Source organism: Rhincodon typus, chromosome 15 (genome assembly GCF_021869965.1).
Source record: "Rhincodon typus isolate 14 chromosome 15, sRhiTyp1.1, whole genome shotgun sequence".
Classification (NCBI taxonomy): domain Eukaryota; kingdom Metazoa; phylum Chordata; class Chondrichthyes; order Orectolobiformes; family Rhincodontidae; genus Rhincodon; species Rhincodon typus.
In genome coordinates, this window is record NC_063346.1 from 14,676,217 (window position 1) to 14,701,576 (window position 25,360).

A 25,360-nucleotide genomic window follows, 5' to 3' on the forward strand; every position below is an offset into this window, starting at 1 on the left:
AATGATGGTCTCATTTTGACACATTAATTCATTTGACTCAGTTGAATCCATGTTGGCCTTACTATGAAATGTATGGAATGGTAAAAGGAAGTTTACATGCCTCTGACATATTTAATACGTTACAAGTGATAGCACACAATGAATGTTGAAATAAATTAGGCAAAACGATCTTGTAACACAAAACTATTTCCTTCACATTTAGCAATGACATAAATTGGAACTGCTTCCTAATGAATCTGCTGTATTAATTTATTGAAAATGATTAATCACCAACATACTCATGTAGTGAGTGAGTGAGCATTTGTCACAATCCAGAGATGCTTATTCACACTAACACGTGCATACTCAGTGTCCACTCTTTGACACACTCTGTTTGCTCACTGCTATGCTAACACACATATACATTAAGCTTACTTACAGATTCACCTTGGAACTGACTCACTTGAGCAGGTAGATTTTGTCACAACCTCATCCATTATTTTTCTAAGACCAAAAGAGCATTCTTTATAGATTCCGTGGTCCTCTTTCTTTCTTCCCTCTTTCTTCCTCAGAGTTATTACTTCATTGGGGTCGAAAAGAAACCTAAATATCAATCTAGAAAAAGACTGTGAGCACCAACTCTAGTTTTCAACTGGGAGACGTAGCAAGAGTGCATAGTGTTACTCCTGGTTAGCTAAATGCAGGGCTTCACATCTGGTTCTATGGATTAAGACTGAACATGAGGCCAGGATTACTGTAAATATTTAATACTGATAGAGTTCTGTCATAGGGATGAATTTCATGAGATGGGAAGCATGGTGTACAAGATGAATTAATTGTGTGGGAGATGGAATTTGAAAATTATGATGGTGTGAAAAGTAAGATTAGTGGTGTCACATGACAGGTCAGAGTTCATGCTGTACTGTTGCGGGTGCTGACCTGGAATATATACTCATTATCTTAAAACTTTCCAAACCTTCAAGATTAAATCAATATCACCGGGGAGCCACATATCTTCAAATCTTCAAATATTCAGACTTGCACTGTCCCATTAACAAATCAAACTGTCTCGTGACTGAGCATTCCTTCTGCCAGCCAGTATCTTGATTTTTGACTCAAATATGGACAGTATTAACTTTGCCCTCCATTTAACGTATCTTCGTTGACAGTTCCCGCACCACCATCAGAATCAAGACTGTTCCCACTGAGCACTTATACACCCCAATCCCACCCATTGTCCTCCTTCAGAGCCTAGTTCCACTGTTCTGTGCCCTGAGCCCACCTGCTGTTTACCCCCCAAAACCCTCTTGGTTTTGTCCATGGCCCCACCTGAACCCTTTTTTCATTCCTGATTCACCTTGGATGGTTCCCACCCTCCATTCAATCTGCCATTCTCCAGATACCTCTCCCTGGTACTGCTGAATCTAACAAATTCTACCACCCACCTCAGGCACAATGCCAACTGGTGCCCAACACTTCCAATCATGTCATCATTCCAATGAGTTTGTCAGCTTCATCACAGATGATTTATACAGCAGATCACAGGGCCTAGATTATAGGAGGAATAATGATGGGTTGGATTTTGGCACATTGAGGGGAGATGGCATGTCCATCTGCATGATGAAAGGTTCTAGGGTGATGACGGGAAGTTCAGGGGTTACATACGGAAGACACAAAGTGTCGTTAGGAAGATCAAAGGTGATGGGGACCAAGGGGAAGGCGATGGCAGAGGGTGCAGGGTCATGGATTACAAATCATAGCTCACATGCACACTGTTACTGGCTGTATCAAAAAAAAACCTTACCTACAACTGGCAGAAGTGTTGATCCAAATGGGAAGAGGCTAAGTGTGGAGTAGATAGAGTTTTGGCTGTGAAGAATGAGAGAAGTATAAAACTTTTGTGCTCAACACCAGAATGGATGAAATCCATGGACTCACATTGCGGATTACCTTTCTCACACGTTTCCTTCAGTGGAACACCCATGGGACATGTACACCCAATATTCCTACAAACTTGGGAGCGGGAGGAGAGGATGCAACAGAAGAGGACTTTCACTTGTTAACTCCTGAGGCCACAACGGCAGTAGCATGGAGCACCAGAGGGAGAGGGTGACCAGGAGGCAGCAATTCGGAGAAAGCAGAGCAAAAGTCAATGCAGCTTCAGGATGTGGACAAACCTACCTCCTGATTTCTGAGAGACAATGCCAGGGATGCCTGATGCTGTGCTGAGAAGCAGTCACCAAAGATTGCTACCTTATGCAGCGAGGCATGGCACCAAATCAATCCGGTGGCAACCTCTTACCCACGGTTGTTATAAAGTGACCACAAAGTGTGGGTCAAGGGTGTCTTTTTGCGGTCTGGAATGCATGGGTGATTCAAGGATGTGACCAATGTTCTCTGCCCTCATTCCAAAAGAGTTCGACAGATTCCTTACAAATGAAGACCGCCCGGTACCAGGACAATGGGCTTCACAGCCATTCCCTGGAGTGGATGGCCCTCATGTCTCCTTTGGAACTGCTTTGGAACCACTAGCAACATCTGTGAACTGCAAGGGTTTCCGTTGTCTAATCATCCAATCGATCTGCGACCATAGACAACAAACCTTGCAGTCCTGCTCTTGTTTCCGCGAGAGTTCTCAACTGTGTACCTTCCAGAGTATGTGGCTTTCTGAGCTTTGCAAGGCCCCAACAAACCCAAATTGATGGTGGGATCCTCCATTAGAAGCTCACCCTAGTCATGTAATTACACATGTTTTACGTGTCCGTCTCTGGCCCAGTAAATTGTTGCATTTGCTTTTGACGTGAAACCAGAATGTGGTGATCAAAAAATCCAGCCAAACGGGAAGAGTAAACAGGCTGGGGCTCATTAGTACTTGTCGGGAACACTGCAGGGAGCCACTGTTGCCATTGGATTAAAGTATTGGACGCAAAAAGTGTTATTCAAACCTAGGAGCTCAATTAATGACACAAAGTGGTTATCATTTGAGTGGAGTGGTACTTTATGGATTGCCTGTTTGTCTATTTATTTGCACTGTGATGCTGCTTAATGTTTGTCCTCGTGTCTGATCTGATCAGCAAGACAATGGCATGCCCTGTAATACCTGTTGTTTGCTATTGAGCATTGCTTTCAGAGTCAGTTCCATAAATCAGATGCTGAGTTGGCCTCTCGCTCAATTGGGAGTTCTGTAAATTTGCAAACTTGTTGTGGGGTTGGGACTCAGAAGTGTTCCAGGTATTAAGTTCCTGACCCCAGATTGAAAATACATACCCTTGTCTCCATGGTGGGGTCCTGCAGTAGACGATACTGTGAGACTTGCTCAGAGTGTGACATACAGAGGAGTGAGTAAATTACATGTAAGTACTGATGCTAAAACCAATCCCCCTGTCATTCCTCCATTTAAGCTGAAGCAGTTACCTTCGTAAATGTTTTACGATGAATCAGGACATTCTGTCCTTAAAGGTATAAAAGTTATTTAATGTGTAAAGGATTAGTTCAGCCAATTGTATCTGGTTCTTATCCATGTCAAACCAGTCACAAAAGAGCCAAATCTGTGAAATTTGACAAAAGCCATAGATGTGAGCAGCTGTTGAGGTATGTAGGCTGCATATGAAATATCTTAATATCCAGATGTAGAGTGATTGCTGAGAGTTCCTGCGGCTGTGAATTGTCAGCAGCAGGCAGCCATTGATTAGGATAGGCATAGGAAAAAATTTAAGTAAACCAACTGGAAACCATGACTTAGAAAGCTGTTTCTAAGGGCTGTTTTCTCTGAAGTCACCAATATCCCATGTTTCATGCTTCACCTCCTAAGTAAGGACTGTTTGGATCACTTGTGTAAAACACCTTAGTCCCAGCTTTGTTGTGATATGCCTTTAAGAATTATGTCAATGTTTCTGATGTAGAGCAGATGTGAGGAATGTGACTTTTGGATGGTAGTGATCTAAAGAAAGTACTGTGCAGTGAGAAGCTGTGTCTTTGTACAGAACCATCCTTGAATGTAGATTCCACATTCTTCAGTTACTGATCCTGTTTTGAGTCGGCTGTATCTTGTGCATTGTAGTAGCTATGCTCAAGCTTAAGAACACACTACCTTTCTCACTCCCAACAATTCCGCCTCTAACAACAAAGTTGTTAAAATTTTAAAATTGAAATTGAATGGTCTAACCTAACCAAAACCTTTGCTCTCTCATCTACACTTTCTCAATCTTTGTTAGTAGTGTTCTGTGATACAAACCTTGAACCATTCTATCATCAAAGAAATGCAAATGATGAATTGAGTAATGCAGTCAAGAGACTTTCACAAGCAAGCACTTAAAATTGCTGGAGAAACTCAGCAGGTCTGGCAGCATGTGTGGAGAGAGAAACAGAGTTAACGTTTCAAGTTAGAAGTTCTGAGGAAGAGTAATTCCAGACTCGAAATGTTAGATCTGTTTCTATCTCCACAGATGTTGCCAGACCTGCTGAGTTTCTCCAGCATTCTCTGTGTTTGTTTCTGATTTCCACCGTCCACGTTTTGCCTTTTTTTGTGTTTAATTCACTCCCATTTCTCTACCAGATATGCTCACTTTGAAGAAATTCTGCTCTTCCCAGTGATGGGATTTCTATTTTAATTTCAAGTGAATTTCAGTTGTCTGTATCGGTGTAGCACTAGCAAATCTCCAGACGTTCCATGCCATTCTGCTTAAAGCAGCCTGCTTGATTTGCAGCTCATCTACTTCCTTATACACCCACTCATCCATTACCAGTGCTCTATGGCTGCAGAGTGCAGTGTCCAAAGGATGCTCTGCAGTGACTCACCAAGGCTTCTCTAACAGTGCCTCCCAAACTCATAACCTCTGTTGCCCAAGCGGGTACGTGGGAAGGTCATCACCCCCAAATTCCCCTTAAAGTCACACACCTTCATCTGAAGCTGCCAGCACCCATTTGGTGCCTCAAGTAAATAATCATTGGCATGTTTGTCCACATAGGAAATCATTGCTGAACCCGATGCTTCATTCATCTGATCCGTATGTAAATTCACCTTTTGTGGAAGCTGCCTTCTGACAAGTGGGAATAGATACTGAGAGCTGGTCCTTCATTCCACCTACTGCCAACCAGCATTTAACCAGTGACACTGTCTCTGCTGGGATTCATTAACAAAGCGCAGACTGGTTAATCAAAGCTAGTGCCATGTGTCTCTCTGTAAGCCTGAAAACACACTACATTGCACATCAATCTTATTTTTGAAGGAAGAACTTGCTATGCAGTGCAGAAGCTGAACTTGCTGAGAAATTAACTTACTGGTATCACTGAACTCATCGTCAGTGTGCAGCTAGGATCTGGAAAATGTATTCTTGATTTAATAAAAATGTTTTCTTCTCTTACTAGGTTTTAGATGGCCTCTATCTTGGAAATATTAGAGGTAAGTGTGGTTATCATTTCTTAACTGTAGAGGCTTGTAATCATCATCACCATGGATTGAAACTGCATTATCAGTTCATTAAATTCTTTTGCCCACCATTAGAACAAAGCTCAGAGATAGCAAGAACTGCAGATGCTGGAGACAGAGACAACACAATGTGGAGCTGGAAGAACACAGCAGGGTAGGCGACACCAGAGGAGCAGAAAAGTTGACGTTTCGGGTGGGTGAGAGGAGGTGTAGTCCAGGTGTACCCACCCTCCAGCTAGAATGCAATCCTCTACTCCCAATTCCTCCGCCTCTGCTGCGTCTGTTCTCAAAATGGGGCACTCCACTCCTACATATCCCAAATGTCCTCCTATTTCAAGGACCGCAACTTTTCCCCTCCAGTGATCGAAAGTGCCCTCAACCGCATCTCTTGCATTTCCCACACTTCTGCCCTCACATCCCCTCTCCCCCAACTAAAATAAAGACAGAATCCCTCTTGTCCTCACATATCACCCCACCAACCTCTGTATCCAACATATCATTCTCCGCCACTTCCGCCACCTACAGTCCGACCCCACAGCCAAAGAGACATTTCCCTCCCCACCTCTATCTGCCTTTCGTAGCGACCGCGCTCTCCGCAACTCCCTTGTCCGCTCCACACTCCCCACTAGCGCCACCACCCATGGCACCTTTGCCTGCAACCGCAGGAAGTGCTACATCTGCCCCTACACCTCCCCCCGCATCTCCATTCAAGGCACAAACCAAACCTTCCATATCAGACCTACATATCGGTCAACATGGTCTACTGTATTCTCTGCTCCCAGTTTGCCTCCTGTACATCAGTGAGATCAAGCGTAGACTCGGAGACCGTTTCGTAGAACATCTGCACTCTGTACGTGAGAAATGACAACACCTTCCAGTCGCCAACCATTTTAACTCCCCATCCCACGCCTTGGGTGACATGTCCATCTTGAGCCTCCTCCAGTGTACAACGACACCACCCACAAACTCAACACCTCATAAAGGGGACAGCAGCCTACGGCCTGGTGGCCTAAACATGGATTTCACCAGCTTTAAAATCTCCCCACCCCCAGCCTCATCCTGTGTCCAACCCTCCCTCTGATCCCTGCCTCCTTGACCTGACACAACCTGTCCATCTTCTGTCCCACCTATCCACCCCACCCATCCCATTGACCAATCCCCACCACTCCCTACCTGCACTCACCTATCACCATCCCACCTACCTTCGCCAGCCCCACCCCTCCTCTCTCTCTTTATTTCTGAACTCCCTTCCCTCTCCCCATTTCTGAAGAAGGGTCCTGACCCGAAACGTCAACCTTCCTGCTCCTCTGATGCTGCCTGGCCTGCTGTGTTCCTCCAGCTCCATACTGATTAGAACAAAGCTGTCACCTGCTTTAAAATACAATGGTCAGTAACTGTTTTGCAAGTTAATAGAATTTCATTCCATAGACCCATGGAAGCTCCTAGGCCGTTTGCCCCATCATGTCTGAGTCTGCTTTTTGCTGGAGCAATCCAAAACTAATAGCTGTGCCCAACTCCCTTCGACTCACCATGATTCTTCTTTTTGCATCAAGTAGTTACTCAGTCTTCCCTTGAAACTAACTCTGCTTCAACCACTTTCTATGGCAAAGCATCTAATTTTCCAATAACCTATGTGTAAGAACATTACTCCCCCTGATTGTCGATGACAGTATTGATGACTCCTCTTTACCTGTCACTCACACCACAGCCAGGAGAAATAATAACTCACTGATAATTAATGTCAATTTCAACCTGGAAGTTTAATTTCCATTTATAATGTTTGCTGAGCGTTATAATGGTTCCTTCTGACGTTTCTTGGGGTAAGTGGAAAAATTGCCCCACTCTAAGTGCCCTAAATGTTAGGTTAAAGTAGATGCACTGTTAAATTAAACTAATAAATCCTAAAAGGAATTCAGGAGAAACTCCTTTACTGAAAGACTGGTGAGATTGTGGAAATTGACAATGAATGGAGTGGATTAGGTGGATAGTGTAGGAGCATTTAAGGGGAAGCAAGATAGGTATCCAGGGAAAAGATTAGAAGATAATGCTGATAGGATTATAAGTGCCAGGCAATGACTGTCTCCAATAGTGGATAAGTTATTTATTGCCTGTTGACATCCAATGGCACGACCATCACTGAATCCCTCACTGTCAACACACTGGGGTTACCATTGACCAGAAACTGAACTGGACTAGTTACGTAAATACACTGGCTACAAAAGCAGGTCAGAGGCTAAGAATCTTGCATGGAGTAACTCACCTCCTGACTCCCCAAAGCCTACCCACCATCTACAAAGGACAAGCCTCAAGGGTGATGGAATACACCTCACTTGCCTACATAGGTGCAGCTTCGACAACACTCAAGAAGCTTAATGTTGTTCAGAACAAAGCAGCTTGCTGGATCAGTGTCACATCTATAAATATTTACTCCCTCCACGACTGACACTCAGTAGCATCAGTGTGTACTATCTACAAAATGCACTGCAGAAATTCACCAATTTCCTTTGACAGCACCTTCCAAACCCATGGCCACTACCATCTAGAAGGTATGGGTTAGAAAGCTGACGATCCAGTTGCAAGGGGCAGAGTCAAGAACAAGGTCACACAGTTTTGAGATCCAGACTGATCCGCCCTCTGCAGCTGGATCCTCCGCTTTCTGTCCCATAGGCTGCAATCAGTGAGGATAGGTAACTGCATCTCCTCCACAATGATACTCAACACTGGAGCCCTCCCCCACCCAAGGATGTGTCCTCAGCCCCCTACTGCACTCCCTGTACACATACGACTGTGTTGCCAAATTCCAAGTGAATGCCATCTACAAATTTGCTGATGACACCACCATAGTAGGATGGATATCTAACAACGATGTGTCAAAATACAGAAGGCAGATAGATGGCTTGGTGATGTGGTACAAGAAAACAATCTGTCTCTTGAATTCAGCGAAACTAAATAACTGATCATCGACTTCAGAAGGAAAGGAGGAGAACACACCCCCATCTACATTAATGGAACTGAGGTTGAGAGAGTGAAAAGATCAAGTTCCTTCGAGTGACAATAACCGACGATCTGCCCTGGACTTCCCATGTAAATGCGATGGTCAAGAAGGCACAACAACGCCTCTTCCTCAGGCAGCTCAGGAAATTTGGCATGTCCATTAGGTCCCTCACCAACTTCTACAGATGCACATTGAAAGCATACTGTCTGGGTGTATAACACCCTGGTATGGCAACTGCTCTGCCCAGGACCGTAAGAAACTACAGAAGGTTGTGTGCACAGCCCAGACCATCACGGAAGCCAACCTTCCATTCATGGATTCTATTTACAGGTCTTGCTGCCATGGAAAGGCAGCCAACATCATCAAAGACCCATCGCACCCTGGTAATGATCTCCTGTGACCTCTTCTGTCAGGCAGAAGATACAGAAGAAGCCCAAGCAGGTTCAGGAACAACTTTTTTCTGGCCGTTTTCAGACTGTTGAATGGACTCTAGCCTCAAATAATGTAACCTGTATGCCTCTAAGTCTTTTTGATCTATACATCCTTTGTTTGCTTTGATCTACCTGTACCGCTCATAAACAAAGTTTTTCACTGTATTTTGGTACATGTGACAAAATCAATCAATCAATGAAAACGAGGGCAGCAGATACCTGGGAAAATAGCTTCCTGCAAGTTCCCCTCATAGCCACTCACCATCCTGACTAGGAAATTTTTCGCCATTCCTTTAGTGTCGTTGGGTCATAAGCCTGGAATTTCCTCCTTTAACGGCATTGCAGGTCTACTTACAGGATGTGGACTGCAGCGGTTCAAGAAGGCTGGTCACCACCAACTTCTCAAGGGCAACAATAAATGCTGGCCAGCCAGTGACTCCCATGTCCCATCATATGAAGTAGAGCAGAAGGAGCAATATAAATTATGTTTTACATTCTATGTAATAATGTGCATAGAGCAGCAATCTACATATCTTTCAAGTATTTTTCAATGCTTATTTGTTATGAGCTGCAGAAGACTGGACAGTTTGTTAATCCAGCTAAAAAGATTTGGATGCCTAATTCTTCTGCTATGGCATGCATCCAGTCTCTGTTTTGGAGAAATGCTAAGGAGACAGACTAAAGAAGCTTTTGTGTTTTCAGACAACTCTGTATGACTGGAGAGTTTTAAAAAGTTTGTATTGCTACAAAAAAAAGCTGTAAATTTTGCAGGCAACATGAATTCAGAATAAAATAATATTAATTTAAAAGCAGAAAAACGTTGTGGTGAACTTACTTGAAGAGGTGTATATTTGACAAATCTGTAAATCAGCAGCAAATACTGTATTTTCTGTCAGACCTCTGTTAGGGGGTACTTGAGCTAAACCATCAAGATGAAACTATGATGGACTTTCGGGAGACTGTGTTCAGTTCTGGTCTCTGCTATAGGAAAGATGTTGTGAAACTTGAAAGGGTGCACAAAAGATTTACAAGGATGTTGCTGGGATTGGAGGGCTTGAGTTATAGGGATAGTCTGAATAGGCTGGGGCTATTTTCCCTGGAGCATCAGAGGCTGAGGTTTATAAAATCATGAGGGGCATAGATAGAGTGAATAGCCCAGGTCTTTTTCCTAGGGATAGATGAGTCCAGAACTAAAAAGCATAGGTTTAAGGCAAGAGGGGAAAGATTTAAAAAGGACTTTCAGGGTAACTTTTTCACGCAGAGGATGATGCGTGTCTGGAACGAGCTGCCAGAGGAAGTGGTGGAGGCGGGTGCAAATACAGCATTTAAAAGGCATCTTTTAACCCAAAAGGTTGGGTACATGAATAGGAAATGTTTAGAGGGATATGTTTAGAGGCCAAATGTTAGCAAATGGGACTAGGTTAATATAGGAAATCTGGTTGGCATGGATGGGTTGGACTGGGCGGTTTGTTTCTGTGCTGTACAGATCTATGATTCTATGACAATAAAGTTTTGAAGTGCTGCATATTTTGATAACTATCACAGTCTGGGGCTCTATCAGAATGATGCACAGAGTGATAGATGTGCTCCATTGGAGGGTACTGGGATGATTTAAAGAGAGAAGCACATCACACATGTTGGAATAGTGAATCTACTGATGGTAGGACCCTTGAAGAGAAGTCAAAAATAGCAGGAGTGACTTAAAGGCATTATTTTTTAAGCAGCAGATTTTTATGATCTGACATACTGCCTAAAACTCATGATTGAAATCACATTCAGTGATAACTTTCACAAGGCAATTGGATAAGTGCTTGAAGGGGCAGGTTTTGCAGGGCGATAATGACTGAATGGGGGAGCAAGACTGATCGGATAGTACTTTCAAAGAGCCAGAACTTGTACAATGGACCAAACAGCCTTATGTTGAGAAGGCAACGGCCCAGTGCTATTATCACCAGACTATTAATCCAGAGACTCTGGGGACCTGTCGAATCCTGCAGTTTGTGTAATTTGAAATCTATAAAAATCTGGAATTAAGAGCCTAATGATAACCACGAAGTCATTGACAAGTGTTAGAAAAACCCATCTGATTCACAAATGTCCTCTAGGGAAAGGAGCTGCCATCTTTGCTTGCCATGGCCGACATGTGCCCGTGTAGACTGACAGCAATATGGTTGACTCTCAAGTGTCCTATGGCCAATTAGGGATGAGCAGTTGAATGCTGGCCTAGCCAGTGATGCCCTCACCCTGTGAATGAATAAAAGAATTCTGTTCTGTATTCTGTCTGTAATTCAAGAAACAATACGCGAAACTCTACAGTAATCTTTCTGTACTGGCCCTAAGTCATGGTAGCACAATCTGCTCTAGCTCCATAAAATAAATGGATTATTTAAAATTTCTTGATTCATGTGGATGCTGGTGAGACCATCATTTATTGTCCGTCAGCATTTCTATTGTATGGCTTTCTGGCTTTTACAAAGGGCAGTTAAGAGTCAATCATGCTCCTATGGGTCTCGGAAAGAGGGCAGATTTCCCTCTGTAAATGGACATTAGTGAACCAGATTTTCATGACCGTCAGTTAGCTCATGGTTCCCATTATTGATACTAATTTTTAACTTGCATTTGTTCATGTGTGCTATGCTTGAAGGTAGACCATGATTAATGCTTCAGTTTTTAAATGTAAGATTTGGTGAATTAATTTCCTGGTTACCATAGTGGGATTTGAATTCATGTCCGCAGGTTATTAGGGCAGGAATATCACCTCTATGCTACAGTACCCCACACTAATCTACTACCAGGCTCATGGTGAACAATTCATCCCCTCATTTTATACACAAATAAAATATTTGGTCGCCATGTCTAATTTTAGATCAGACTTTGTCACCTTCCACATTTCATTGATAAATAATCTTTACTGGATTTACTTCCTCTAGTGGGAGACCTCAGAATAAAGTGCTAAATGCAAGTAGTAATTACTTTGAGGAGAAATCCGTGCAGACAGATGGCAGAGGCTCCCTGTTTAGCTGTATTTCACTTTGAAAGCTCACCACTTGTCCTGTGAGGTTTTCAGTACTTCCTGTGTGTATATTTAGTGTTATTGTGTAACTGTCAGCTTTAAACAACAGGATGTTAATCAGAGCTCAACCCTATTTGACTCCACATTATGTTACTTTGCCAACTTTCTGTTTGCTATCACTCCCTAAAGTACAGTGGGCCATTCAGCTCTGCACCCTGTTCTGTCATTCAGTTAGCTTGGGGTTCATTTGTCCCATTTACCTGCTTTGGTCTGATATCCTTTCATACCATTACCTGACAAAAATCTATCAAATTTCTGTATGACCTTCAGCCTCACAGCTTGTCGAGTTCCAGATTTTCGCCACCCTCCATGTGAAGAAGTGCGAAATGATCTCATCCTTTAATGGCCTAACTCTACTGTTGAGGGTATGTCTGTTGGTTATGGACTCCCCCACTGTAGGAAATACAGCAAACTTTTTATTAACTGGCACCTGTATGACCAGGAGTATGCCAGTTGATCAAATATTCCAGTTGATCAATAGGTCCTCATAATCAATATAAAAACACATACTAAGTAATAGAAACAAAATTCGGGGCTATACACATCACTGTCATGTTTTATTTACAGCATAAATCACTTAAATAATGATGTAGTTGTTTAACTAATAATAACTATGTAGTTTCTTTATCTATCTCTATACCATTAAATCCCTTAATTGTTCTAACTATTTCAGTAGGATCAGCTCTTAATTCTGTATACACAAGGAATTATGAACCTGCATTTTGAGATGTTCCAGCATTTCTTTTCACAATAAAGATGTTTTGTTTAAAATTGTTTGGATTTTGCTGTAGGCCACAGAGATCCTGAGCTAGGCAAGAGACTCTAGTCAGACAACAGCTGGAATACTGTGAAAAGTTTTGGTTCCCTTATCTAAGAAAAGATACATTGACACTGGAGGCAGCCCAGAGAAGATCCATGAGGCTGATCCCAGGTGTGGAAGGATTTTCTTATGAGCAGAGGTTGGTCCTATAATCAGTGGTGTTTAGAAGAATGGGAAGAGACCTTATTGAAATGTCTAAGATTCTTAGGGGCCTTGACCAGGGTAGATGCAGTAAGGTTGTTTTTCCTTGTGAGAGAGTCTAGGACCAGAGGGCATAATCTCAAAGTAAGGAGTCGTCCATTTAAGTCAGAGATGGGGAGGAATATTTTTCTCTCAGAGGGTAGTGGAATTCTCTGTAGAGGGCTGTCAAAGCTCAGTCATTCAGTAAATTCACAATTGAGATCGATTTTTAATCAGTAAGGGAATCAAAGGTAACAGAGAAAAGGCAGGAAAGTGGAGTAGAGGATTATCAGATTAGCCAAGATCCAATTGAATGTTGAAGCAAACTTGATGGGCTGAATGGCCTACTTCTGCTCCAATGCCTTATGGTCTTATAAGAGGAAAATAAAACCAGCCTGAGTTCCTGCTCCTGATCACCATCAGATGCCCCCAGGTTGTTAGGTTTTAGCTCCACTGAGTTGGTCCTCATGGTTAAGCCAGTCCCTCATTACATATTGAGAGAGAGTGTTTCATTCTCTCAGAATTGTACCCTGGCCAAAGGCAGTGGCATCAGGAGAGGAGCAGAGAGACATAGAGGAAAAGAAAATCATTTCTTTCATGTCTGCTTTGAAAATGACAGCAACAGTGTTGCAGCTGCATTGCACAGAGGTTGGAGTTAAGGGTCGCACTGTTCTCTTGTGCTCGAATCATTTCTCACTGTTTTCACTATGCGATAATCTTCATTTATTAATGAAATGGAGCCATGTAAACAATTAGCTCAGGAGACTCCTGGAACAAACAATGTTGTTGCCTTCTGTGCAAACGCTCAGGAGAATAGGAATCCCTTCTCGCTGTGATTTATTTTTGGCGCACTTTGCTAATATACAAGGAGGAGCAGGAAGACTTGTCTGCAGCCCCATTGTCCTCTGACACTGATTAAGTTGGATGTTTCATTTTGACAAAGGGTCCCACCCAAAACACATACCTTCAAAGGTCATCAATTCATTGTGTATTTCCAGCATTTTCAGTTCTATTTTTGAGATTTCCAGTGTTTGTGTTTCGGTTTTATTGCCTGTTTTGATCTTGGCTCATTCCATTTACTGCAAACTGTGAAATGAGTTAACACTTAATTTTCATAGAATGTTTATAACTTGAAGGATGCTTTCCCTAATTGTAATGCAACCCACATCCCACATTGTAGAATTTGATATGCAAAATTGAAATTCACTATTATTCTTTGCACATTATTATACTCATGTGGGTGTTTAGTCACTATGAATGTGGTTTTTGTATTTGCTGTCACCCACAGACTCCCAGGACAAAGATAACCTGGTAAAAAATGGAGTTTCCCATGTCTTGTCTGTCTGCCACAATGCCAAGCCTGTACTTGAGGTAAGCACCACAACTTAGCAAGAGCTGCAACAGTTATGTTTGTCCAATGATAATTTACTTTCGTCAATGTGAAGGTGGGATTTGGACAAGTGTTAACTGTGGTTTGGTGGGACGCTGTCTAACTTCTGACTCAGAAGGTTGATTGGGGATTTGAATATGAGTTGCTGTTCCTGCAACCTTCGGGTGGCATCGTTGTGGCACTGCAGGAGGCCCAGGATGGACATGTCGTCTGAGGAATGGGAGGGGGAGTTGAAATGGTTCGCGACTGGGAGGTGCAGTTGTTTATTGCGAACCGAGCGTAGGTGTAGCCTCTCTGCTCCTATGATGCTGCTTGGCCTGCTGTGTTCATCCAGCCCTGCACCTTGTTGACTCAGAAGGTTGTTGTTTTAAGTGCCACTCCAGCAGCTTGAGTACAAAGGCTGACAAGACTTGAGGCTGGATCTCTATTGTGGCCCTGAGAGAATGCTGCAGTGTTGAAGTGACTGTCTTTAGGATTGGGCATTAGATGGATTCAAAAGCTCTCATGGCATTCTTGAAGAACAGCAGAAGAATTACTCTTGGCGTCCTGGCCAATATCAATCTTTTATTTGATATTACTAAAAATATTATCTGGTCATTATCACATTTTTTGTGGGAACTTGCTGTGTACAAATAGGCTGTGCCCAAAGAGTCAGAGTGTGATACAGTGCAGTGGGAGGCTGTTTGGCCCATCATAACCATGCCGGCTCTTTGAAAGACCTATCCAGTTAATCCCTCTCCCCTGTTCTTTCCCCATTGCCTTTCTATTTTTAATGTTCTAGCTTACAAGTAGTATGAAAAGACATTAAGATATTTAGTTGGTTGCTAATTTGGACTTGGGGTCCCTACTTGTTGAAGGAGGCTAAATTCCAGTACAACTGCCATTTCTTTATGGTATACAACTCGTGGGCTGTTTTATAAGCACAGCTTACCACCCTAGCATCAAATTGCTTGTGATGTATTTATTGCACATCAGTTGAGAACCACACGGTTTTAAGTTTTTAAAGACCTGTCTAAGGTTTTCTGAAATGCAGCTGTTTTGAATCAAGTGGACAATAAAAAGGATGCAAATTAATTTGCAGCAACATTTGATTGGAGCAAAACTGCTCACTTCCTGATGCTGGTCAAAAGCAAATGCAGAAGTAAATTGATTTGAATCAAGCTGGTATAAACAGTTCAATTAGGACTCTGTCCACACAATTTTCTCATCTAGTCTTGACACACCAGAGGGCACATCAGCTGGGTGGTCTGACAGTTTCCAGTGCACAACATCATGCTTCAGTGCACATGTTAGAGCAACTAAATTGAATTTAGATTAATAGATTTGTAATAGATTAGATTGTACAATGTAGTACATAGGAAAAACATAATAGGTTTCTTTCGAAGTAAGCAGGCACGTTCTCCCGCAACTCTCTCCTCTCTCCCCTAAGCCTCTCCATCCTGTCTCCATTTCACACTTTCTCTTGCTGTTCTACCTCTCTGTCTTCCAGCTCTCTCTTTCTCTGTCTCTTTCGATTCCGTCTGTATCCTCCATCCTCTTTTCTATCTGTCTGTCCACCATCTGCCTGTCAGCCCCTTCCCTCTCTTCTTAACCTTTTTATCTTTGAACCCTTCTTAATCTTATACCCAAACTGCCAACCAACGGGTATAGTATTGTGCACATAGAAAAATTCATGGGGGAGGAAAAAGTCACTGTAATTACCACTTCGAAAAAATATGCATTTTGAGAGTATCTGCCACTTGTTAAAATATCAAAATTATAAAAATAGACAGGCAGCCGTTCTATATGAAAATGATGATTGGTATCTCCTGGTTTTGAGAGGTTATCAAGTTCAGCAATGCTCATAAGCATTTTCCCAGGACATCCAAGACTAATGGTTAAATCTGACAGTAAGGTCCCAAGTTAGTGAGTAATGGCATTCACTGCAGTTGGGCCTCTGATTCCAAATGTACAAATGAATATGTCTCCCATGTATTCAGTTACGTTCTGAAAGAAGGTATTAAAGGAAACACTAAAGCCGATCAATTTCTTGCAAATTTAAAAAAAGTTGTGTGATGACTTTGTAAAGTAGGGAACGGTTGTTCAATGTAAGTACCTATAAATGGAAAAAAATGGTTTAATTTTAGTTTTAATAAGCAATGGAACATTTGAGATACCGCAAGAAGCTGAAAATAAAGACATGTGTGAGCACAGAAGAAAAAGAGATTGAATTTAAATGAGCTGTAAAGCAGGTGATTTATGCTTTAGACTGAGTGTCAGTTATGTTGATGTACCGGGTAGTATGTGGGGCTTTTCATAAAAGTAATTGGATTTAGGTTGTCACATAGATGTTCATGAGGAGGGTTGGATATGTCTCGAGCCTTAGGTTCAGGCCATGTGCAATTCACTTCAGTTCTAGACGGTTTAATGAGAGTTAAATAGGTCCCATTTATAATACAAGATTGGGAAAATCCAATAGACTGTGCAAGTCAGCATTGACTGGATGTTTTGTCTGTGATTTAATATTGGCTGCAAGCATGAGACAGATTTCACTATTTTGAGGAATTCTACTCTTGACAATGACTTACCACAAGCCAATAAAGTTTCAAGTATAGAATTTCCATGCTGTTTTAAATGTAATCTTAGCACATCATTAGAGCAAGCAATTTTCTTTTCGCTAAATGGGTCAAGAGGAAGCTGTTTTCTGCCCCAACTTTGATTCTCTTCTGTCAACACTTGGTTCTGTCATGCCATTTTGTCTCTTAAAGTGAACTGCCCAGTGACTCCCTAGTGGCTCCACTTATATATATCATTAATGTACGTTATAATGTAGGCGATCACACTGCAGCTCAGAGTTCCCTTCTTTTACATTCACGGAGCCTCGAATTAAGTTGGAATCACAAAAGAATCACAAAACGTGGCTCTGACCAGGATCGGCCAAGACAGGAGAAATTTCTGAGCCTGAGCAGTGTGACAAATTCCAGCAGCCACTTCTGGGAGGGGAATGAATTTCCACAGTGACTTTTCTTTCCTCTCTACAGATTGTGATATTGATGCCACAGACCTGGACTTGCTTCTCAGTGTTTCAAAGTTGCAGAGCCCAGAACTTGCCTGAAAAGAACGATGTCACAACAACCACAAGAGACTTTTGCATTTATTTAGCATTTTGCATTTTCATAGTATTTTACAGACAATGAATAGCTTTCAAAGACTTTTTTAAAAAAAAAATTCATGGGAGATGGACGTTGCTGGCTAAGCCAACATTTATTGCCCATCCCTAATTGCCCTGGGGGCAGTTAAGGGAAAACCACATTGTTGTTCTGGAGTTAGATGTAGGCCAGACTGGTAAGGAGAACAGTTTCCTTGACAATTACAAACCAGTTTGGTTTTTTCTGATAATTGATGATGGTTTCATGCTCAACCGTTGGACTCTTAATTTCAGATTTTTATTGAATTCAAATTCCACCATCTGCCGTGGCAGGATTTGAACCCAGAATTTCATAATGGGTTTTTGCCTTGATAGTGAAGCGATAATAGATAGCACTGTTGCAAAGATAGAAAACACAGCAACCAATTTTCACACAGCAAACTCCCAAAATCAGCAATGATTGGATAATGTTCTCTTCAAATGGATTTGGTTTCCTGAGCTTTACTAATGTGTAATATCTGACATTGTACTAGAAGGATATTGTTGTGATTTGGGGACAAGAAGCCTGTTCCTACCCTGGGTGTCAGAGCACTATGTTGACTGTTTGGCCGGCACAGTGGCTCAGTGGTTAGCTTTGCTGCCTCACAGTGCCAGGGACCCGGGTTCAATTCCACCCTTGGGCGACTGTCTGTGTGGAGTTTGCACATTCTCCCTGTGTCTGTGTGGGTTTCCTCCGGGTGCTCCGGTTTCCTCCCACAGTCCAAAGATGTGCAGACTAGGTGGATTGGCCATGCTAAATTGCCCGTAGTGCCCAGGGATGTTTGGGTTAAACATGGGAAATATAGGGGTAGGGGAATAGGTTTGGGTGGGATGCTCTTCAGAGGGGTGGTGTGGACTTGTTGGGCCAAATGGCCTGTTTCCATACTGTAGGGATGATATGATGATGTTTGGGGAGCTGTGGTAGATTAGTTAGAGTCCAATTTTCACCTTATGTGAGCATTGATAATTTAAAATCCATGAATTGAAGTAGATTTCCAAAACAAACAATTGCTGAGGCAGTTTTGCGATTTCCGATTATAAATTGGATACACTGATTCCAAACTGTTTTGCCAGGTGGAATATCATAGTATGCACTCTATATTGTGAAATCAATATGGAATTGATTGAACTGTAATCCCATTATTTGGAGTTGAGTTTCTACAAATGCTTGTGGAGCTCATGTGTTGAATGTTCCAGTGGACCCTAAGCACTGAGAATGAGTCTCTAGCTGGTTAATTTTATAAGGAATATTATAACATGTATCAAATGTGTGGTCTTTGCTGCTGAGGTGTGACTGTGTACAAGATGCTAAATCCAGAAGGTCCAAAATTAGAGGTTAATTGCTGTGGTCAGTGAGAATTATGTTGACAGTGACATGGATCAGGATCCGACGTTGAGCTTGCTAATATTTATGAAAGTGAATGAATTGATAATTGCGAACGCACGCAGACTGTTGTAAGAATTGGCTGATGTACATTGTCATAGCAGTACTGGAACACACTGTGCTGCAGTGGTTACAGAGCGCATGGGGCTACATTCAATGAGACACATATGGGTGTGAAAGCAGGGAGGTGGACCCATATATTTGGACAAGGTGCCATTGGTGTCATGCCCACGCTGGCCCACTGCCATCCTCACTGTGATGTTACAAGCAGCAGGGAAAATTTGGTGGGTTGCCCACTTGTGGCCCAATGGAGGCATTTAAGTGAGCAATTAATGGTCAATCAATGGTACAGCAATGATTTAATGGGCAATGGGAGGGGCTGACACTGAAAGTATAGATGGCAGCTTTAACCCTGTGGGCTGCTGGCATACTAAAGGGGTTGGGGAGGGATTGGATGAAGAAGGAGGCACTTGCATGGGCCCCAGAGACAATCAGAGCCTCCTTTTGTATGTACACCCTCTCGACTGGCCAACAGCTCTATGAGGCCAGCCCTCCTCCTGCAGCCTGACTCTCTCAAAATGCACATTATAGGGCTTTCACCTGAAAAGTGAAATTGGGCTGAGGCAGCCAAGTGAATCTAGCCTCACCTCTAACATTAACCCTGGGGTGCGGGGAGTCCACCTTATCTTATGATCCAGTCCATTGTGCCACCACCACGTTCTGCCAAGCAATTAGGAATGGCCAATAAATGCTAGCGCAACCAACAATGCCCATCTTCCCATGAATGAGTCAAAAAACACTGATCAAACGTGTCATAGTGGCATGGAACCTCACTGCAGCATAATTCTATACCATGATTCTGTAGTATTTTTCACCAAGATTACTCCATAATGTTTTATTGAAGGGTAACATTAACATTTTACTTCAGGAACACTGGCACAGGGAAATATTCAACTGATTATGAATGAAATTAAGTCTTGCATTTAATAAAAACTGTATGTTTTGAAGAAGGAATCAAATGCAATTTTGATGGAACAAAACCAGATTTTTGAAAACTACTGCCAGTGTATTACAACAGGAAAACACTAGGGGACAGTAGTACAAAGCATATGCAGCATTCAGCAGGGTGAGTTGCAAGTCAGTCAGCAGATCTGCTTCCCTCCCAATACATCCTGAATGGTAACAGCCCCTTCCTCAAGTGCATTCCTTCCTTCAGTGCATCAGGGCTGCACATAATTCCGAAGAAACATCATCTCCTCTATAACACAAAACGTTAACTGGATCATTTTGTTCCGCAGCCCGAGCATCAATTTGGCAAGCTCTTTTGCAGGCCTGGGATTCTGCGTAGTCCACTGAAGGGGAAAGGCTGGGCAGTTGGGTATTGAGCTGCGCTGGCCAGCAATGCAGGGCACTTTGTGGCTCACACAGTTGGCAGTGCGTATCAGAAACCATCGTCCTCTGACACACCAACCTGCCCACTGCAGCTGGCCCTTGGGTTACTGGTCAAAGTGTAGTAACGCTCCTCTGAACTACTTTGGGATGTTATTCTACGTTATATTCTTGCAGGTTGTTAGTATTGTTGTAACAGGATTTCACTGCATCAGTTTTAGAAAGTAGCCACTCAGTTAAATATATTGCAAAGCTACAGACACTTATAACACAGAAAGAGGCTATTCAGGTCATAAGGCTTGTGCTGGTGTTTAAGCTCCACATCAGCCTGTTTTCACTCTTCTTCATCTAACTTCACAACCTAACGAAATATATTATGTTTGTGTTGGATTTCGTTTCTTGACAGCAGGAAGGAAATATTTAAAGTTGCATTAATCCTGGATTTGAGTAAGCTCACTATGATGGTTCATTCCATGTTATTCCCAGTTCTTTGCTCTGGGAATTTACAGAGCATACAATGACCACTATTATTCCTGGATTTGAGAAGAAATTTCCATAAGTGCTATACCTTTTACATTTGCTTTTCAGCCATTACTGGACAGAAATCAGTCGAACATTGTCCCAAATCAGATATACATTGGTGCTACAGTAAAGGTGGAGGAAAAGAAGCAAAGAAGAGATAGATTTCAATTCATGCATGAACTGGATGGACCAAATGGCTATTCCACACTTAATTGTCTCTCTTGAGATATACCTTGCTGTTAATTTAATGGCGAGGCTAATAGTGCTCAAATATCCAAATGTTTGAGCATGAGTTGTATTGCTCTGCCATTATTTTTGCAATTACAGCACTTCAACCTGTTTGATGACTGAAATTCACTGAACAGTTTGATGTTGCTGTATTTGTGTTGTAGGTTCAAACTAAACTTGTCGCTGGAAGTCAAGTCCTTTCTATTTCAGACATGACATCATTTAAACTCTGTGATCGGTATGAATTACTGCCAAGCAACTCCTACTGCCCTAAAAATTAATGGTTACAAGTTTGGAGTCTTATCCTTTAAATTTTAATTGTTGCTGCAGATTTGAGAATGTGAAATAAAGTTTATTTTTAAACTGAAGTTCTGGAAAAGTTCAGCAGCCCTGGCAGCATCTGTGAAGAAAAAAATCAGAGTTAACGTTTTGTTAACTGATGATAACTGGGAAAATTTCGGTTTATATGCAAATATTTCCTGCATATAAACCAATGTCTTCCCAGCTACTGTCCATTCTGAGGAAGGGTCACCAGACCCGAAACATTAACTCTGATTTTTTTTCACAGATGCTACCAGACCTGCTGAGCTTTTCCAGCAACTTCTGTTTTTGTTCCTGATTTACAGCATCCGCAGTTCTTTCAGTTTTTATTTTTAAACTACCTGTTTCTTTAATTAATTTATTCTCCTTTCCCTCCCTCTTTTGTTTCTGGTACCTGATTTGGAATTACATATATCTAAATGAAACTGCTGAGGCTTTCAAAATCCTTCAACCTGAATTTCTTTGTTCAGTCAAATTCCAGATGCTTTCCTTCCCCTCACAGCTCTCACAATCAGCAACTTGCCTTAAAAAATATCCTAAAACTTAGAAACCCTGTCACAACAAAATCTGGGCCAATTTATTTGTCTTTTCAGCACATTAATACATTGTAGTACTACCTCTTTGTCAGACTGGCATCATGTTATGAGATTAAATCTTCTTCACTTTGCAGTAGCTCTTAGTCAGGTTCTGCAGAGAAGATCTAAACCTCTGAGACTGTAATTTAGTTTATTACAGCCTCTGATATCTTGGTCGTTCTGGGATTAAGGCAGTTGGAAGTGCAGTGAGCAATATTTTATTGTGAAGCCTTTCTACAATTGTTATAAAGGCTGGATAAGGACAGGTTTATTCCAAGGAGGGAAATTTGCAAATGAAAATACGCTCAAATGTGTGCTTTAGAAGTTTATATTCACATGGGTGTACTCCTGTGTGCCTTTGTGGTCCCTCCTCCTATCCAATACGCAGTGAGGCAGGATTGTTTGCACTGGAGCAGAGTTAGGAATGTACAATGTGCAGGAGCTTATTCTGTTCGCTAGTCAATGACTGATGGCTGGAAGGAGACATGGACTATGTTTTAAATGGTAAAAAATTGCAGCACGCTGCTGTGCAGAGGGACTTGGGTGTCCTTGTGCATGAATCGCTGAAGGTGGGATTGCAGGTGCAGCAGGTGATTAAAAAGGCAAATGGAATTTTGTCTGCCGTTGCTCGAGGGATGGAGTTTAAAAACAGGGAGGCTATGCTGCAGCTGTATAGGGTCCTGGTGAGGCCACACCTGGAGTGCTGTGTGCAGCTTTGGTCTCCTGATTTGAGAAGAGATATACTAGCACTGGAGGGGGCGCAGAGGAGATTCACTCGGTTGATTCCAGAGTTGAGAGGGTTGGATTATGAGGAGAGACTGAGTAGACTGGGATTATATTCATTGGAATTCAGAAGAATGAGGGGAGATCTTATAGAAACATATAAGATTATGAAGGGAATAGATAAGGTGGAGGCAGGGAGGTTGTTTCCGCTAGCAGGTGAAACTAGGACTAGAGGGCATCGCCTCAAAATAAAGGGAAGCAGATGTAGGACCGAGGTCAGGAGGAACTTCTTCACCCAAAGGGTTGTGAATCTGTGGAATTCCCTGCCCAGTGAAGCGGTTGAAGCTACCTCGCTGAATGTATTTAAGACAAGGCTAGATAAATTTTTGAACAGTAAAGGAATTAAGGGTTATGGTGAGTGGGCGGGTAAGTGGAGCTGAGTCTCAAAAAGATCAGCCATGATCTTATTAAATGGCAGGGCAGGCTCGAGGGGCCAGATGGCCTACTCCTGCTCCTAGTTCTTGTGTTCTTATGTTTGGAAATTGGGAATCCTGCTGTCCCTCATTGTGCAGTTTGGCATGTGTGGAATTGACATTTCGATCAGGGTGCCTAATGGGTGAACCATCCACAACAATTTGTCTTCAAAGTTGAAGAACAACAAGAACAACTTACATTATAGCATCTTTAACATAGTAAAGGATCACAAGATACTTCACAGTACATTGTCAGCGAACATTTGACACTGAAACGATAAAGAAATATCTGAATAGGGTGACAAGTAGTTTGGTCAAAGAGGCAGGTTGCAAAGAGCATTCTGAAAGGTAAGGAGAGAGCTTTCGGGAGGGATATCAAGATCTTTGGGCTGAAGGCATGACCGGATGTATTCAAACAATGAACATATTGGATGCATAAGAAGCCAGAACTGGAGGAGCGCAGAAAATGTAACAGGGTTGAGGAGCCAATAGGTCAGTAGGCACAGGGTGAGGGTGAATGAGACATCCTGTAACTTTGGATTTGGGCACGAGACTTTAGGAAGAGTTTGTGCTCAAGAACATGGTAAGTGCTGTCTGGAGACAAAGATGGATGACGAGCTAAAGAGGGAGTTACTGTGAAGGTGGTGACCAAAGTATCAGTCAAAAAGGTGGGTCTTAATGAAGGAGGAGAACAGGAAGAAGAGGTGCAGGCAGTAAAAAGAAAGAAGTTGTTTTGTATGGAATCTTTCATAAACCCAGCATGTCTTAGAACATTTTGCAGCCAAGCGCTTTTGAAATATATTTATTGTTGTACAGCAGGGGGCAGCAATCAATACATTTTGCAAGGAAAGCCGCTAACAGATTGAAAAACGATCTGTGACTTCAGGTAACAAGTGACATTTGTACTAAATCAAATGGAGCATTGGGCCAGATAAAGAAAGATAGGATATAGCGTACATAGATTAACTCTATTTAATTCTATTCTTTATATTTTCCCGTTCTGTTCAACACAGTGGAAGATCCACTCTTAAGTTATTTAACTGCCTTTGGTGATGATATAATGTGACTAATTTGTGACTTCTATTTCCTTTGCACATTTCTTCTACAAAGCATGTATGAGCTACGATGCCAGAATGGCCTTCTTCCATGACATATGAAGTTGTTTCATAATATTCCGATGTGGGCTGTTGCCATAGCAACTGCAAAGCAAATTTGACTCACTGATTTGGATATAAATGACCTTTATTGATGCTAGGCAGGACGTGACCTCAAAACTGACGTCCAACCTGCTGTCTAAGTGACTGAAGACTCGATTTTCCACAAATTCCAACTGTTTCAGGAAGACTTTCGGGCAGCAAAGTCTGTTATCCTCTGAGGAATTTAATAAAATATTATTAAATAATGACATGAGATATTAACATTCATACTTCCTCCGTATAGCTACTGTTAAAGGAATGACAGGCGTTGACGGTAGACTCACTAGGTTGATTTCTGGGATGAAGGGATTAATTTATCAAGAAAGATAAAACAGATTACACCTTTATTCAGAAGAATCAGGGTGATCTTATAGGAATATATGAGATTCTAAAGGGGCTCGAGAGGCCAGGTGTTTGGATGATGTTTCCGCTAGTGGGGGCATCTCGAATTAGGAGACCTAGTTACAGAATAAGTAGCCAGTCATTTAAAACTGATGTGAAGGAATTTATTCTCCCAGAACATAATGAATCTCTACGTGGACGCTTGTAGAGGCTAGACCATTGGAAGTCTACAAATATGATGTAGAGAGATTTCTGAAATTTCAAGGAAATGAGGAACTGGCATGAAAGAAGAGTTGAGACCTGAGGCAAATCTGCCATGATCTTATAGAAATGTGGGACAGACTTAAGGGGTTGAATGGCTTATTCCTGCTACCATTTCTTATGTTTTAATGTTACGAGATAGTGGAGGGTTAGTGCACTGTTGAAAGGTAGTAACACACTATGGCAATATCAATTACTTTGTGACTGATGTGCCATCATATCACACAGTCCTAGAGTAATACAGCATGGAAACAAACCCGTCGGTCCAAGCAGTCCATGCCGACCAAAATCCCAAACAGTCTACCTTGACCAGCCCAGTAAATTTACCCTGATATGCCGTCTATTGATTATCGAATGCAGTATTTTGACTATAATGGCTGAAAGCTCGTGGGACTGCACCATCTTGATGTGTGCTCTGTTGGTTAGACATTCCACCTTTAGATTCAGCTGGAACATTTTTGCCCATGACGTTCTTGGAAGTGTG

General features: G+C 42.1%; 1 protein-coding gene across 1 annotated transcript in view; it reads left to right on the plus strand.

The window, feature by feature from the left end:
• The window catches only part of dusp22a (dual specificity phosphatase 22a), a 114,248-nt gene that overhangs the window by 7,284 nt on the left and 81,604 nt on the right, over positions 1 to 25,360 (plus strand). The window contains exons 2-3 of the mRNA XM_048606126.1: positions 5,347 to 5,380; positions 14,195 to 14,277. Of these exons, the coding sequence (XP_048462083.1) occupies positions 5,347 to 5,380; positions 14,195 to 14,277 (117 nt within the window). The remainder of the gene's footprint in view (positions 1 to 5,346; positions 5,381 to 14,194; positions 14,278 to 25,360) is intronic.